The 14,289-nt window shown below is 46.2% G+C and overlaps 1 protein-coding gene and 1 pseudogene across 1 annotated transcript in view; both read right to left on the bottom strand.

The window, feature by feature from the left end:
• LOC139054296 (23 kDa integral membrane protein-like) overlaps positions 1-14,289 on the bottom strand; it is a 41,636-nt gene that overhangs the window by 17,052 nt on the left and 10,295 nt on the right. Inside the window, exons 4-5 of the mRNA XM_070531068.1 lie at positions 14,036-14,131; positions 1,739-1,846 (exon numbers count right to left, since the gene is read on the bottom strand). Coding sequence (XP_070387169.1) covers positions 1,739-1,846; positions 14,036-14,131 — 204 coding nt within the window. The remainder of the gene's footprint in view (positions 1-1,738; positions 1,847-14,035; positions 14,132-14,289) is intronic.
• LOC139054295 (uncharacterized) lies at positions 8,497-11,118 on the bottom strand (annotated as a pseudogene).

Raw genomic sequence — 14,289 nt, 5'->3', positions numbered from 1 at the left:
AAAAAATTTCACTGAAATCACGAAAGATAAAAGTTTTTCAAGCCACAATATCTCTGGAACGATGCAACTGAACACCACCATTTTGGTCTCTGCAGAAAGCACTTTTCTCAGTCTTGTAATCTGCTGCTTCAGCTATCTTCTCCATAAAGAAACAAGTGCACAAGATTTTTATAGATGATTATGATAGTCCCTAATACGAAATTTAAGGGCAGCTATATATGGGTTTTTATTTCACGGTATGTTGGCTGGCACTGACAATCTGTCTCGTGTGGTACGTTGCGAACAGAGCGATGTGTGGCACAACTGCCTCGCTTATCGGGAGATTGTGAGTAGCGGCATAGGGGCACGATTCACAGCAGGACCACAGCCATGGAGGACCACAGCTTCGACACCGTCATAGGGGCAGGATGTTTACAGATTCTATCAGTAATGGAATCGCAAACAAAACCTGCCTTCTTAAGGAAATTCTGTACAGTAGAAGGCTGGATCTCTGACCACACATCAAACATGAACTGAACTGCAATTAGGAGATGGATCCTCATGTCTGGCTTTGGGCAATCTTTTAACGCTGCCATTTTACATGTTGAAGCTAGTGGCAACTTGTAGTTGCATCACACATCTGTGATGCTCTATGGATTTGCACAAGCTGCTATAAGAAGTGACAAAATGGTTGGTCAAGGCATGAGCCATCATCTCATTCATTAAGATTGAAGAGTTGTTCCATGAAAAAAGGATTAAATGCAGTGGTCAGCATGGACCACATGTTCCAGCTGTCACTCACAGTAATGGACAGCAAGTGTCGATTTCATTCCAAGAAGCTATGTCAAGGTAAATTTCACAAGTTTTAATACTTCCGATTGCAAAAAAAAAAAAATGGGCACATACTACCTTTATCTTGTTACAAAATCATCTCGGTGTTTGATGTAGGTATACATAATTTCCCTACTTTGAACCTGTAAAAACTGGCTGCACAATAAGGTTCGGAGGGGGGGGGGCATTAGTATCATCATTTATTATTTATTAATCCGATAAAAGCCCCTTCCAGAGTATAACATAAGGAGGGAGCAAATACGGGAAAAGCCACAGCATTAATGCCCAGGATAGCAGGGCCTGCAGACAGAACGACAGGTTCCTAACCGTGCGTAGCCCAGTGTCGCGATATTGGAAGTATGGTAACTGCAACACAAGGACTCTGCTAGCGGAGCCCGCTGCTCAGACAAATGTGAGCCACACTCTTCTGACATCATAAACGAGCCCCCTCCCCCCTAATGTTTCCATCCCCATATTTTGAAGCAACTATTTTGCTTTTTCAAAACAGCCTAGCAGAATTTTGACAATTTCTTGCTTCTGGTGCAACACAGAAATTTGCCCGAGTATTAAAATAATGCAATTTGCACCGATGTCAAACACCTGGCCTACGACGAAGTGCATAATGCTGATGTTTCATTACACTCAAACATTTCAGTACTGTAGAAAGGCTCTTAGGCTGCACTACACCAGTTCTATGAAACTGGTAGCACAAATTCGCACAACTGGCTTTCTTGGCATTTGCCCTGAAAAGGCGGAGTTAAGACTCCAGTGCTCACATGTATTAACATGAATTGCCAGTCAAGAATTTCCCTACTGAAATCAGTTCACATGCCTCCAAAACCTGCTTAAAGCTCACCTTTTTAAGGACATTTCTCAGAAAATTTACAACTGGCTAAATGTTCACTGCCATGAAAAAAGTTTACTGTACCCTTTTGTATGCCTTTGACACGTTGCAGTCTTCAGGCTTGTCTGGGCAGCATGACTGAGGCAGCTTGTCTCCGTAGTCAGCAGTGCTGTTGGCACCACAGCAATGCAGCTGCAAGAAATAGTACAATACACTTAATTTAAGAATATTTAATGGCCACAGGAACATGAACACGTGCAACAGACATCCTTACGGAGAAAACACTGCAAAATACCTGCACAAAGGGCCTTTTGTGCGAGCCTGTAAGAGCTAATGTGCACATTCCATATCAACATTTTACCACCACCGATCAATGGATTTTTTTCATGAGACTTCATGGATGCAGCATCTCACTATACTAGTACCCCAAGATGGCAGCAGCGATGACTTCAGTGAACCATATTGTTACATGTGGAAAGACAGACAAACGGGACTATTTAAACTATGCATTTACACTGGAGCCAGACCACCAGGCAGACACTCGCGCCAAGAGCCCAGACACTTCGTCCTTCTCGCAGCAGCTCATCTCTTGAGCATCTGTCAATGGTATCGCAATATCATGCATACATCGCATACAGTGCAGCTCTTAAGGAGCCGTTACTGGGTTGAGTGTCGCCATCCCTCGGCGTAACCACGCTCGTGCCGTTGTTATAGTCTGTTCTTTCACAGCTGGCTCCGATGCCACTTATCACTCCAGCTTTCCCATACTGCCCCTCGCTCTGTGAAGGCACCAACCCACTGCCAGTCAGTGCGGCGATTTCAGTCACAAATTCTTTGCCTCACTACATAGCGAAATGAAAACATTTATACAGGTTCGCTCAAATTTTGCATTAGGGAGTTATTGCAATCGCCAGACATCTTTTCTGACCGGGACCGGTTACCACCCGATTATAGTTAGCGATTTGTTGCTGGACACAAGACAAGACTTGTGCTGTCGCGTTTGTTTATTCAGCTTCTCGGCTTGCTAGTACTGCAAAATGGCCGCCATGATGACGTCAATGTGAACTATCTGTAGTCTTCAGAAGACTGTATTTCACTTGTTATGACGCATACGAACAAAGCAAACCAGCTTTAACTTATGGGGTTTTACGTGCCAAAACCACTTTCCGATTATGAGGGACGCCGTAATGGAGGACTCCGGAAATTTTGACCAGCTGGGGTTCTTTAACGTGCATCTAAACTTAAGTAAACGGGTGTTGTCGCATTTTGCCCCCCTCGAAATGCGGCCGCTGTGGCCAGGATTCGATCCCACGACCTCGTGCTCAGCAGCCTAACACCATAGCCACTGAGCAACCACAGCGGGTGAAAGCAAAACCAGCCGCTATTCAATTTATATGCAAGTAGCGTTACTCCTTGCACAAAAAGCACAGCCGGTTGACTATTTTGTGTGTGCATTATAGTCTGGTTTCCAGAAACACTGAAGTGACTGCAAGCCAGAATGCTATTTCTCTAGATTTGAGATTTTCACCTGATTTCTGTGTACAGTGCAGTCCACTTATAACGATATCAAGAAGAACGACAAATCCAATCGTTATAACCAATTGCTATATCTGGACTGCTGTAAAAAAAGAAAAAAACAAAAAGGCTGCCAAACATACCCTTGTAGCTCTGACACCAAATCTGCCACTTACAATGGAAAAATGACAAAAAAAGAAACGCTGTGAAAAATATGTTTATTTATACCTCTAAACAGCATGTCACGCATTAGGCACACTAAAATAGTCAGAAATCTGCACTTGCTTTCACGGAAGTTTCAGGTTCACAACTGCAGTGTGCATCGCGTCCAGCAGCTGTGCGAACAGTCACGGCTATAATTCAGCATGCATGACATCAATGAGCTACTATCGACGACGGCGCACTTTGCGTGAACATTGGGGTTGGTTTCAAAGATGGGCCACTGTCAACCTCGTCGCCTCCATTACACAACACCGCCATCTGTCGCGACAACAATCATTCCATCGGAGATTCTTCATAGACGAGGCAGTGCTAGCTGCACTCAGGAACTACAATAAAGAAGCACCACCTATTTTATTGCCAGTAGCGACGTGCTCCCACAGTTCGGCAATGTGAGCGGTCGCCACCGTATTGTTTTCACACATAAGGGTTTCGCTCTAGCGCACTAAGCTTGCCGTTTCCGTTCATCGGCATGGTCACTGGTTCTAGCCTTCATGATTGTGGCGCTTGCAGTTTTCAGAATCGTCGCTATCATCGATTGTGCGAGTCTTGCAAAATTTGCAGCTTTGTCGCAAGCAACACAGCTTTACGCTTTGTCGGCGCACTGACCGCTGCTACCGCGGCACATTTCTGCGTCCCCTGAGGAAGAGAGGGAGATTGTAGAAAGGGAGCGCAGGCGCGATTCGCTTCTTGCTTTTTTCTGTCTCTCTCTGGATGTTCACCGGCGACGCGGACACGAAGCAGCTGGCGCCATCTTGCAGCATGTTGCACCAACTTGCAATGTTCTGAATCTGCATGCTGGTGGGGCATGCTGCATGGTAATGGTGCCAGATACGAACTCGCATAGGCAAACTTTTCACCCTGTGTCGGCTAAGGGGAACTTAGCAAAGCAAATTTCACGATTATTCTGCATGGAAAATGCCACCCAAAAGGCAGAATTTCTATGGTTATATCCGATATGCAGTGAATAACATATCGTTATATATGGGGTTTTTTCTCATAGCCCTAATGCAGAAATTCATACTCTGAAGTCAACTCATCATTATAACTGATATATCAATATATGTGGTATCGTTATAAGTGGGATGTACTGTATATCTCAGGGGAGTCGCCATGGGTTGTGGCACGGACACAAGTGGACATCCCCGCACCTGTGCTGGGGATGGCAACTTCAGTGGTGGCTGTGTCTAGGAAGCAGACCGGCCTCCAGAGCGACACCGACCATGAAGATACCAGTGTCTACTCGCTCAGCAGTGAGGACTTCTCCGATGACTTTCAGCTTGTGAGGAGCAGCAAGGTGAAACAAAGAAACACTAGAGCCTACCTGTCTTCAAGCACATCGACTGTAGGACCAACTCTGAATACTGCAGTCAGTACGATTCATTTCGTGCCAGACCGACAACCTGAGGCGACTTAACAGACAGTCTGTTTTGGTGCTCCTTGAAGCAGTGACGCCAAATCAAGTCAAGGACGTCAGAGTCAACAAAAAAAATGTCTACTGACGTACATGAGACTGCACTGAGCACTTTAAGGAACCAGAGCTGTGAGCTGCAATTGGCGCTAATAAGCCACTCTCGACGTTCAGACTCTCAATGTCAAATTCAGAATCACTATAAATGCTGGCCAAGAACATGCCGGCCGGAATCACTTGAGGGCACAGGCTGAAATTCAGAAGGGGTAGAACGATGTCATTATGTAGTAGCTGTGACCAACGTACGCGGAACAGCAACGTTCCAGTTCAAAAGGACATCGATAAAGGGGCGAAGCACATATTCACCGTCAGAAACCTGTGGCTGGGTGGTCAAAGTGACGTAAGTAACTGCCTCGGGTGACAGACGCACATGGTGAAGCGAGCACAAGCACAGTGGGGCAGTGCTCGGAGCATCGGCGAGTTGAGGCAGTTCCAACTGAAGAACACCAGCCGATGAGAACACAACGAGTGGAAAAAATGTCCAATCCAAGGATAACGTCGTGAGGGCAGTTGTGGATCACAGCAAAGAGAACAGAAGTAGGGCGGCCGGCTATAAAGCGCGCAGTACACATTCCAAGAACAACCAGCACGCCGCCGCTGGCCACACGAAGCACTCGGCAGCTGCTGGGGTGAGGACCTTCTTTAAACGTATAAGTAGGCCAGCACTCATCACAGATATGTGGGCTCCAGTGTCGACGAGTGCTTGGACAGGTACACCGTGTATTTTAACGTCTATTACACTTCTCCTTGTGGGCACAGACAGAGGATTTGCTGCGGCAGTAGACAATGCCGCACCACCTCCGAGGGCTGCATTTCTTAGTTTCCCGAAAGGGTGAGGCCAAACACCACAGGGGACGAAAGGCGACGTGGCTGCGGTGAACGACAATGAACGACGCGTTTGTGGTGAATGAGACTGGTGCCCGCGCGGCGATGATGAGCGACTGGACCGTGTGTTCCTAGCAGAGTTGTCGGTGCTGTTAGATTTGACGGTGGGTGGAACATTGCGGGCATTTGCATTAAAACTGCTCAGGTTGGTCGGCGTATGAGGTGTTGAGGGCCACGAGTTACGACAGTATCGGGCGACATGACCAATGCGGCAACAGGTGATAACCTTTATTCATAGAAACAAGTGGTACAAAGTGCCAAGGCATTAGGAAAAAAGTTGCTACAGAAGCAACTTGACTGGTCCTAATAACCAGAAGGTCCAAAAGGCAGCAGACAGCAAGGAGCGAGAAAAAAAAAAGAAGAAAATGAAAGAAAAAGAGGAACAACGAAAATGGAGAAAGGAAAGAGTAATGGCATGTAGTACATAGATCTCACTTAAACAATTTGCTTCACACATGAAACAGCTCAGGAAAAACGAACAATATAGATATATAGATACACAAAACTATATACAAACAGATACACAAACTGAAACAGTTCAGCTGGTCGTCCACAGTTCTCCACTCAGTCGGGTTGCGGTAACGCGGAGAGAAGCTTCGGGGTGGAGCGAAAATAGTAGAAGGGCGTTCCTCAGCTCTGGGATCGGCGACAGCACATACAGAATGTAAGCCAATGTTTTCATGTTCCTGGCGAACGATGGCTTGTACGAGAGGAACAGAAAAAGTGGTAGCATCAGGGCTACGCAAACAAAGCTGCGGGCGCCATTGCATCCAGTTCACGTCGAACGATTCGCACCATGTGCGCTGATGGCGATGCATGCTGCTGTGCGGGTTGATCTTCACACGTCAACGTTGCAGCAGTATTGGGAAGTCTGGCGAATCGGTGCAAGACGCACCGACTTTTGGCCTGCTCGAGTTGTCGGCCCTCTTTAATGATAGCATCAACTGTAGAGCAGCTTTTGCACATGAGCAGATTAAAGGCGTTGTCAGCAATGCCCTTAAGCACATGCTCGACCTTCTCAGCTTCTGTCATGTTGTGATCAGCTTTACGACAAAGTGCCAGCACGTCTGGGATGTACGAGACATAGGACTCCGTGGGGGATTGGGCACAAAAGGCCAGTTCCTGCTTTAAGGCAATTTTACAGCCGACTAGTTTGCCAAACAACTCTGTCAACTTCTGTTTGCATTGGTCCCAGCTGGTTAGCTCCTCTTCGTGATTTTTGTACCACACCTTTGCCATGCCTCTTAGGTAGAACAGCAGGTTAGCTAGCATAAGCGTAGGGTCCCATCTGTTGATTCCACTCACGCGTTCATACATATCCACCTACTCTTCGACGTCGGCGCCATTGGTCCCGCAGAAAGTTCGAGGATCCTCGAGTTGCACAACCACAACTGAAGGTGATAGCGATGTAGCTGGCGACGGTGACATTGGAGGCGGCAATGACGTTGACCCCGCATGCTCACCATCATTCATGGTGCGGACGGTGATGCGACGTCCACTGCGGAGCTCCGTATCCAGCTGTGGTACCCCGCACCTCCCATCAATATGTTACAGGGATATTGCGAGTACAGAAAGACTATATTTACAATAGAGTAGTTAATACGGCTGACCACCAACAACACACAGCAGCCAGCGTCTCTGATCTTCCTCTCTCTTCTTTAATACTTCCGTAACAATATGATCCCAAAAGGATGGATAGGTGGGCTAGTTGGTAACGCATAATATAAACTTAGAGCGCTAAAAAACACAAAGGACATAGAAAAAGAAACACACACCGCATGCGCTCACAAGTGTGTGTGGTGTGTTGCTTTTTTTAAGTCCGTGTTTTAGTGCTACAAGTTTTTATCCAGTTAATATGTTCCTGGAAAACTACCTTTCGGCACCAATATTCCCATCACCAAACTGTGACCGCATGATATGTTTTCTGGCTGCTAGATCCCATGTGAACAAGAAAAGGCGCAAGACGTGTTCAATCGAGAACAACCACTCACTGCTGCAGATTCCTCGCAGTACACGGCTGTGCGTCGCGTGAGACAGGCTTCGCACACCAGCAAATAACCTTGCGCATTGTCGCATGCCACAGTCACAGCTATCGCCGCCATCCCAATCATGACAACCATCTTCATTCATCCCTTTAACAGCGCGTTTGGCACAGTGCCGTTGTAAATGCACTGCCTGCTTGTAAAGGGGCTCTAACCACTTTTTATGAAAGTCAAGTAATGCATTTGAAGTTAAATTATTTCTGAAATACTGTGCCGCAAGAAGTTCAATATGTTCAGCAGAAGCGGAGTTATTGGCAATCGAAACATACTGTTCCCATTGCTTCCGCTGCTTCGATGATTTACACTGTGAAGGCTATGACGGAGTGGGGTGTGCCCACAACGCTCCACCTACTGAATGCAGGGTTCGTAGAGACTCAAAAGGGGAAAATTCAAGGATATTCAAGGAATTTCAAGGCTCAGTGGTAGTATTTTCAAGGACTCGACACAATGCTACATGCAGCAGTTTTCAATATCAGGTACAAATTTTACTAAACAAAGTCGAAAAAAAAAAGCACTTAAAGGAACAGCTTATATTGCACTAAACCAAGATAATGTTACTGAACAAATTCGAAAAAAAATCATTTCAAGGAACAGCTTGTACTGCACTAAACCAACATAATATTACTGAAGAAAGTCGAAAAAAGAGCATTTCAAGGAACAGCTTGTATTGCACTAAACCAGCATAATATTACTGAACAAAGTCGAAGAAAAACATTTCAAGGAACAGATTGTATTGCACTAAACCAACATAATATATGTTCCGTCTTGAAAAACACACTCCAGTGCACTGCACCAATGTCGAACAGCAATCCAATCTGCAAAAGTGCTAATGGCAACTTCAGGGGAGCTCCTGCCGCTTTTCCTGAATCTTCTGGTTGAGGCTACACAGTTCCTCAGTCTTGCTTCGTGCAGCCTTCCTCAGACTATTTGATCTGACCACATACTTCAGATCATTTGCTGCTTCTGCCTTTCCGGCATAGGTATCCGCTGAAGCCTGGAGGTCAGCTATTGTTGCCTCGAGTTTCTTTTTCTTTTTTTTCATTGCGTCAATCTCTTTGTCAATGCAGCGCCTCTTTGATTCCCTTACATCATCACATTGCTTCTTTTTTTTCTGCTTCCAGATATGCAGCATACTGCTGCCGGGCAGTTGAAACAGCAGTCCTCAGCTCTTTTGTAATAGGGACATTAAGGACGCCCCCTGCCTTGTCCACAGCATCGCACACAATACGTTGTGAAATGTACGACAGGTCCTTCAGGTTTTCTACAGCAACCTGGCGGTTCACGCTAAACCCTCGCTCCACAGTGGCCTGTCCGTGGCTGAGCACGAGCAAAAGTTTGACAACCTTCCACAGTTCCCCACATGATGAATTAAACTGCATCAGCTCAGTCAAGAACTCGTCCAACCTGTTTACGTTCTTCTCAAACATTCGCAGGTTATGCATCTCTTCCTGCAGGAACTCGGTGTACTCCCCTAGTACAGTGTCTCTTTGGTGCTCAGACATTCTGCCCGCTGTAATGAGGGCATACAACACTCTTCTGAAGCTGGCCAGGCACTCAGCTGGTTTAGTACACATTTGTCGTGGGTCCAGAGAGGACAAACTCCTCACGATTGGGAATCTCAGTGGACTTCTCTCAAGCACCTTCTTTGTCACACTGACCAAGAAGCGTTTGCATTCCATGCGGAACTGGAACACGTCCTTTTGGCTTGCTTTAGTTTTCCTGACAGTCTGCTCAGCGGCATGGCCTACATCCACCTTTTCAAGTGGAGTGTGGTTCTCCGTGCTTTCAATGTCCACCATCAGCAGACCAGTGGCTCCTTTTGCTGAAGACAAGACCGAGCACTTCAGAAACTTCGTCAGTAGCTTCCTGACCACAGTTTCCAAGTCCCTTGCAAGAAAGAACACCATGGGCTGATCCGTTTGGTACTCAGTGAGGAATGGCTTGAGGGTCATGGCCACACCCAGTGCAAATTGAAGCTTTGCTAGCAGTAGGTCATCACTGGCAAACTCACACAAGTTGTGAAATGATCCACACTTTGGGGGGCTTACTTCCTTCTTCCTTGCAGCTGCAATAAACTTCTTAATGTCACACCACAAGAGCAAGGCTCTCTCTATCACAGGCACATTCTCCAACCACCGGTGGGCAACAAAGTTCAGGGGAAAAGTTTCCTGACTGGTAACTGCTGAGAAGTCCTCCCTTCTTGCAGGAGAACCATGGAAAAGCGCGCTCAGACTGGAGAGCAGACAGTCAAGTCCCCACTTACTCGCTGTAACACCCGCCCTGTAGGCGTTGTGCATGGTGTGGAGGCCACAAGTCCCAATGTCCAGACATTGAACTTGGTATGCTTAATGCAGGTGCTCTTGGAAATTCTTGAGTAACTTCAGGTTAACATTGGGACCATCCATTGAAATCTGAAGAATTTTCTCAAGAGGGAAAGGCTCGAGCGCAGTCAGCAGCGTTCCTTGGATGTCTTCGGATGTCGAGTGCCCCATAAACACCGAGGTATAGTACCTCGTTGCCACCTTGTGAGACGAATTCCAAAACCGGATGTGAACATCCAATTGTTTCCGCTGGAGATAGTCGTTCGTGGACTCGTCGAAGAGTACCACGTAGTAATCGCAATCTTTTATATCCCGTTGCAGAGCAGATAAAAAGAAGGGCCTCAGACCATGGCACGTCACATACGCACATTTTTTCTCTCCGCAAGAAAATGCTTTGGCCACGCCACTGTCCGGGAACATACGCTGGAATAGCTGGCCTGCTTCCGACGACGACCGATAGGAGAAATGCGATGTGACAACTTTCAAAGTCCACAGAATCTCTGCGTTCGTCACCAGCTCGTGTGCCTTGCAAGCATCGTCTAGATTTCCCGATTGCGAAGGAGGTGGGACGGCTGACTGTTTCCTCGTACTTGGAACTAAGTACCTTCGCACCGAACTGTTGGCTGCAATCTCCATGACGCCAGCATGCTTAGCACTCTTCATATGGCTCTTTAACGCCGACTCGCCCATGTTGGTGATATCGAAGGTCTTTCCGCAAGGCCTGCATCTTGCACGGTGCTCACTCGTCGTATCTAGTGCAATCCAGTCTTTGTAAGCCTCGTTGTGAAGCCACGCGCCTTGAAATTTGCTTTTCCCAGGCATTTGCTTTGCATTAAGATGTTTCAGCCGCAACAAGTCGGGTGCAGAAGCGACGGCAGAATGCAATGCCGTGAACCACCATAACAAAGTGCCAAGATCAGATTGGATTGAATCGGCTCAAGTTGGCTTCAGAGCCGAGTGGCTCCAGTGTGGCTAACCGTCGCGCAATATTGGCTATATTAGCACACACTGATTTTTTACGCCTGAAACGCACATATTGAAACACGGTACTGCAAATACAAATATTTTAACTGCGTTTTTTTTATTAATAGTCATTTGCATGTACTATGCTAGGAATTCAAGGATTTTCAAGGAGCAGCAAAAAGTCCAGGATTTTCAAGGGCCTTGAAAACCAAATATTCAAATTCAAGGGTTTTCAAGGTTTTCAAGGACCTGTGCGCACCCTGTGAATGTCACCGTGGCGCGCAGTTCAAATTTGATTTTGGATGTTCACGTAGACGCCATTTCTAATTTTGCCACCTACAACGTGCCAAACGTAGCCAAACATGGTTGAACTCAGTGAGCTGCAGTGCACTAAGCCGGCAGACTCATTGTAGCACCCCGTGGCGGCCACAGTATCCATGCTACATATCAGATCGCAAGCTACATGCAACTGCAGCGTTTGCTTTGTGCATGACAGAGCTAGAGTGCGCTGGCGCCCATATGCTCCCGTCTGGTTGGGCAACGTGGTGCAGACTGGCTTTGTCCTGCACCAGCTTGGCCAACGAATAGTAGTCCCATCTGACTTGCATATTTTGAAGCGCTATCAGTAGCTCAGTATGAAGCAACGTCTGTCAAGGCGTCTAACCAGGAGCAGCCAGGAGTGAGTGCACACTGGGAAGCGTGCAAGTGGTATGACCTTAAGTTTCGCATGGTTCGAGGCTAGTTAAGTGTTCAACTAGTTGAAGTTAGTGATACCTGATGACTACGACACTGATAAGCAGTGTGGACAAAGTTGAATCCCTATGCGGGCTGCTGCAGCCGAGCGCGAGAAGACATCTGGAAGTGCGTAATTATTATTGAAATTCGAAAGTAGATTTTCGTTTACTTCAGCCTGTTTTTTAAACCGTGCCAATAAATATGCACAGTAACAGTATGAACTAGCGCACTGATCCAAACACCTTTGATTGATGTCAGCTGTTAGCCAATAGCAGCTGCGTATGGGAATGTGCTATATTACGAAACAAAGCATGAAGAGCGAGGAGCAGACTACTGTTGAAAAGAGCATTTGAGAGAAAGGAGACTTTGCCATGAGCTTGAGAGATTCACACACCACACGTGACTGCTCACAGTTCACAGTAGCGTAAGCTATCCACGGACGTTTTTCACCAAGCCCGAGGGGTGGTTCAGAGCCCCTTTAATAGGCGATAACCCAAATACACCACCTCATGTCTTTCTCTGGCAGTATCTATACGAGTGTCACCCACCAGCTCAATTTTGTTTTGGTTTCTCTTTACTGTACACTACACAATAGGAAAACAACAATACAAGTCCGGCAGCTTTAGCCCCCCTCAGAGTGATGGGCTGCAACGATTCTCGCCTAGTGGGTACATCAAAACTTTCTGCCGAAATCCCAGACCCGAAGAAGCTGCTCACCCAGGCCGAATTCGAGGAGAAGCTGTAAAAATGACAACTCAAGTCTCAGGCCGCTCAGGTCACACCAGCATACACTTCGCATCACACAGATGTCAACTACTACTGACCACCATTTTTTCTAATTCGAGTATACATACTTCCGGTTGCAGTATTTTCTCGCACATTTTTCCAGAGCATATTAAAGAGGTTCCACTGTATGCTCTGGTGTGTCACCCCTCACAAATCCTGATGAGAACAGGACACAGCACTAAAAGAATTCCTCTAATGTACAATCATATATGTCCTTAAAGGAGAACAGGCTTGTCCAAAATGTGAGGATGCGTGTAGCAGTAACAGCCAGCACATGTACTGATGATCAAAGTTAGTGCAAGGCCTGTTTAAGATTACTTTGGAGATATCGGAGTACCCTAAAAGGCTAACACAATAGGAAGCGAATGCGACAGAATAAACTTTTAAAGAAGCCAAGACTTGCATCCTGCAATAAATGGCAATAGAATACAAGAGTGGTGTTTTACACTAGCAAGCTACAGTTGAATGCCTTTACAACGAAAACCTGACAGACCAAAATTATTCTTCATACCGGTCACTTCATTGTAAAAGTGGCACGTCACACAGAATTATTCCTTCGTTATGCAGGTAATCTCGTTGTAGAGGCACTCAACTGCATACCTAGGCCGTGTAGATAACTGAAATGACTGCTGTGCTCTCATTTGAGCATTGTGAAGAGAGCATTCCCATGCATGAAAGAAGCTGTGGTCCTCGTACAGCACTGCTATTTTCCCAAGTTGCCAATGTTTGTGGATGCAGGTCACTTCAGACACAAACACCAACACAAGCCTACAATACAATGCCGTTATGCGAGACCAGAAAAGTCAATACGAAACACAAGCATAGTTGTTATATTCCATGCTGCTCCTGTACTATAATGGGTGCATATCAAATTCAACAGCCATTACACACTAATGACAGTCATCTACCACTAACTTTGCTACACGTTTCTGGCACAATTCTGGCAGCAAAAACGTCAGATCCTAAGCTAGAGCAAATTGCAATGGTAGTTTTCAGTATGTTTGGCTGATATGGCATGCAAAAGTGTCATTGTGTGCACACACTTATTTTAGCCAGGCACTCGCAATGAAAGATACCAGTTGCGCTTCAGCGAGCTGACCTCATGTGATCACACGAATTATGCCACTGCATTGTATCATACAGTTACTTGCTAAACAACTGCGGAAAGCACACCTTTATTTAGAATTTGTCACCTGTCTATTAGCACCACAGGCCAGCAATGGCACACTAAAAGTGTCCCCTATCCATTTGCCTAGCAGCCAGCTTGGCCTTGTTTCGCATAGACTATTGCAGATCTGGTCATGTCGATATTAGTATGCGCATTTATAATGAATGCCATCTAAAACAAAGGCATTTTAATGCCAGGGGCAACCCTGCGACAACATTGTCTAACTAACATTATGCAAATGGGCAAAGTATCTGCTGCCAAATAACTGGGCCTTACACTGCTCTGGATGTCATCCCACAGATGCTGCACATCAGTGTCGTTGTGGTACTGCTCGATCGACTTTGTGGCTTCTGTCCTGATGGCATGCTCAATCTGAAAAGAAATACATTATCAATGGACTTTCCTCGAACAGCAGCAAGGTGATTTTATAAAAGAACTGAACGCATTTCGAACTGAGAGGCATGAAGTAGCCACAATGGCTGTGCAGCATGCACCAAGTATACTAGTACATATTGCATGGAATCTAGGCA

This window comes from Dermacentor albipictus, chromosome 1 (assembly GCF_038994185.2).
Source record: "Dermacentor albipictus isolate Rhodes 1998 colony chromosome 1, USDA_Dalb.pri_finalv2, whole genome shotgun sequence".
Lineage (NCBI taxonomy): Eukaryota > Metazoa > Arthropoda > Arachnida > Ixodida > Ixodidae > Dermacentor > Dermacentor albipictus.
This window is presented reverse-complemented; position numbering and strand designations above follow the sequence as displayed.